Genomic DNA, 2,500 nt, shown 5'->3' on the forward strand with positions numbered 1-2,500 from the left:
GGCCAACATGGGAGGACTTTGGCTGACAAAGTTTGCAGACGACTGCAAACTGGGCGCCATAGTGGAAAGTGCATCGGACACGGATATCCTTCAGAAGGGACTCACGGAAACAGATAGCTGGTGCCAGAGCCACGGCCTGAAGTTAAACGCCAAAAAATGTATAGTCATACCCTTCAGGAAAAACAAGGTAACCCCAAGCTACCATATAGGTGGCAATCCACTAAGCACAGAAGAGGTTATCAGGGACCTGGGGACCCAGGTTGACAGTGGCCTTTCTTTTGACACCCGCGTTGCTAAAGTGGTTAGAAAGACCTTCTACATTGCCCACCTGATCATGAAGGGATTCACATCCAGATCTAGTGAGGTCATTGTTCCCCTGTACTGTTCACTTATCAGACCAATGATCGAGTACAATGCCCCATTCGGGATGTATCTCACCCGACATCTGCAGCAATTGGAGAGACCCCAAAAGTTCCTCACCAAAAGGATAAAGGGACTCCAAAATCTGTCATATGCTGCCAGATTGAAGAAACTCCAGCTCTATTCAGTCGCATACCGTCTGCTCAGAGGTGACATGTGCCTGACATACAAGGCCATGTCCAACCCGGAATTAATGGACATGCTCCACCTCAAAAAATCCATATCCACCAAAACCACTAGAGCAAGCGACTTAAACCTTAGCACGGATATAAATAGGACATGCTGGAGGCATAGATTTATCACTCAGAGAATCCCTATGCTGTGGAATAAAATCCCGGTCCATGTGAGGCAGAGCACCTCGCTGGCTCTGTTCAAGAGAAATCTTGACCTGTGGATTGGAGATCGTAGGTTTACCCCGGGAATCATCTCTGTGTCACTGCTGGACAGAGGCACAACAAACTAATGGGCACAGTATTTTTTCATGTAAGGGGTGGCGTAAGCCACAAAAATTTGGGCTAGGCTTATAAATGCCTTAGGGCAGATAGCCTAGTATAAACCTATGAACCCCTGACTGTAGTGTTCAGGTTGTCCTGGTGGTCAACAGAAAATGCCCTTAATATGTTTTTGCTAGAAAACAAAATATGCTCAAATCAGAAAAGAAAAGAAAAAAACTCCAGAAGCCTCAATCCAAGTTGCAAAATCTCAGTTCCTTTATTGTGGGACGGATGAGCTCTGCTGCATACATGATTATTATCAGGCCAATACAGTTAACATTTACACATATCAAGTTGTTTGAGGGCTGATGGAAATGGGCTGGAAACTGCTTTTGGTTGGAGAGCCAAGGTACCTAGACCAAGGGTCAGCCTGCCCTGTGTCTGTGGATTGGATGCAGGATAACTGTCACAGAAGGGGCTGTTCCAGCCTGTGTCCACCTCCCTCCTTTAAAGAATTTTTCACATAATGTGAGCCAGATGAGGAACTTCCATAGAAGTAAAGAGATCTAAACACTTCAATAAAGTCAGTGTACTTATCTGTGGCATTGTCATGCCAACTTCATCAGATCTGTCCCTAATTATAAAGACATATAGTATCAGAATAAATAAGTAAAAAATATAATAAAGCAGTATAAAAACAAATCTCCCATATTGTAGATCATTTTAACCTTTCTGCTGGAACTATGATTCCACTGGCTTAGAAGTAAAATCACATCAGAATAACTGCCCCCCCCCCCCCACCACCACCACCACCACTATGGCTGCAATAAGAGCACACAATGATAAACATGTTTTTTTTTTCTTAATTTCTGCATATAATAATTTTTTTAATTGTTGCTGGGATGAAGAGATCATTTGACTCTTTCTAGGTACCTCAGCTATCTTTGAGGTAGAAAAATGGGTGAAAGATATAAATGTATGATGCCTATAAACAGAATGAGTGACCTGCCTCAGCTGTCTTTAGATTTCATATTTTGGAGCTGTACAACCCATGTGTTATTATGTAATGAAAGTGTCCTAAACAATACTTATCTCATCTGTAGGAGGTCTTCTGGAAGATCCAGATCAGAATCTTTCTAGTCCCGATGAAGTGTTCCAAACAGGCCATTCCCGAAATTCCAGCTATGCCAGCCAGTACTCCAGAATTTCTGGTAAGCAAATTTGGATGTATAAATGGAAGCACATGCAGTTAAGTGTGTTGGTGTGCTGTGCATGTTTATTTGGATTTGTAGTAAAATACCAATACAAATTATCTACTGTTTTGGATTGAGTATGACCCATTTCATGTCCCTGAAGATTGTGTTGTCTCTTGTAATACATTACTTTGGGTTCCATTTAATGTGAGAAGAATCACAAGTTGCAGGTTCACTTCCTTCCTAAGCTCCCTTCTTCCCTTTAGATGCAGCTGGTATTGCTATTTTGGGGTCAGTGCCTGCCTTCGTGTTTATACTCCTGTTAGCGTTCCTCTGGGCTTAGCAGGCATTGATATTACTTTGTAGTATTTATCCTTAATGGTTGTCTCTGCAGTCTAGAACAGTGCTTTCAGCTGTTTTATAGGAACAGCCCCTATGTAGGTAATGGCTCAC

The 2,500-nt window shown here is 42.5% G+C and overlaps 1 protein-coding gene across 1 annotated transcript in view; it reads left to right on the plus strand.

Moving 5' to 3' along the window:
• FAM102A (family with sequence similarity 102 member A) overlaps window positions 1-2,500 on the plus strand; it is a 770,447-nt gene that overhangs the window by 650,328 nt on the left and 117,619 nt on the right. Inside the window, exon 7 of the mRNA XM_044058679.1 lies at window positions 1,958-2,065. Coding sequence (XP_043914614.1) covers window positions 1,958-2,065 — 108 coding nt within the window. The remainder of the gene's footprint in view (window positions 1-1,957; window positions 2,066-2,500) is intronic.

Source organism: Protopterus annectens, chromosome 16.part0, assembly GCF_019279795.1.
Source record: "Protopterus annectens isolate FY-2018-M chromosome 16.part0, PAN1.0, whole genome shotgun sequence".
Classification (NCBI taxonomy): Eukaryota; Metazoa; Chordata; order Ceratodontiformes; family Protopteridae; genus Protopterus; species Protopterus annectens.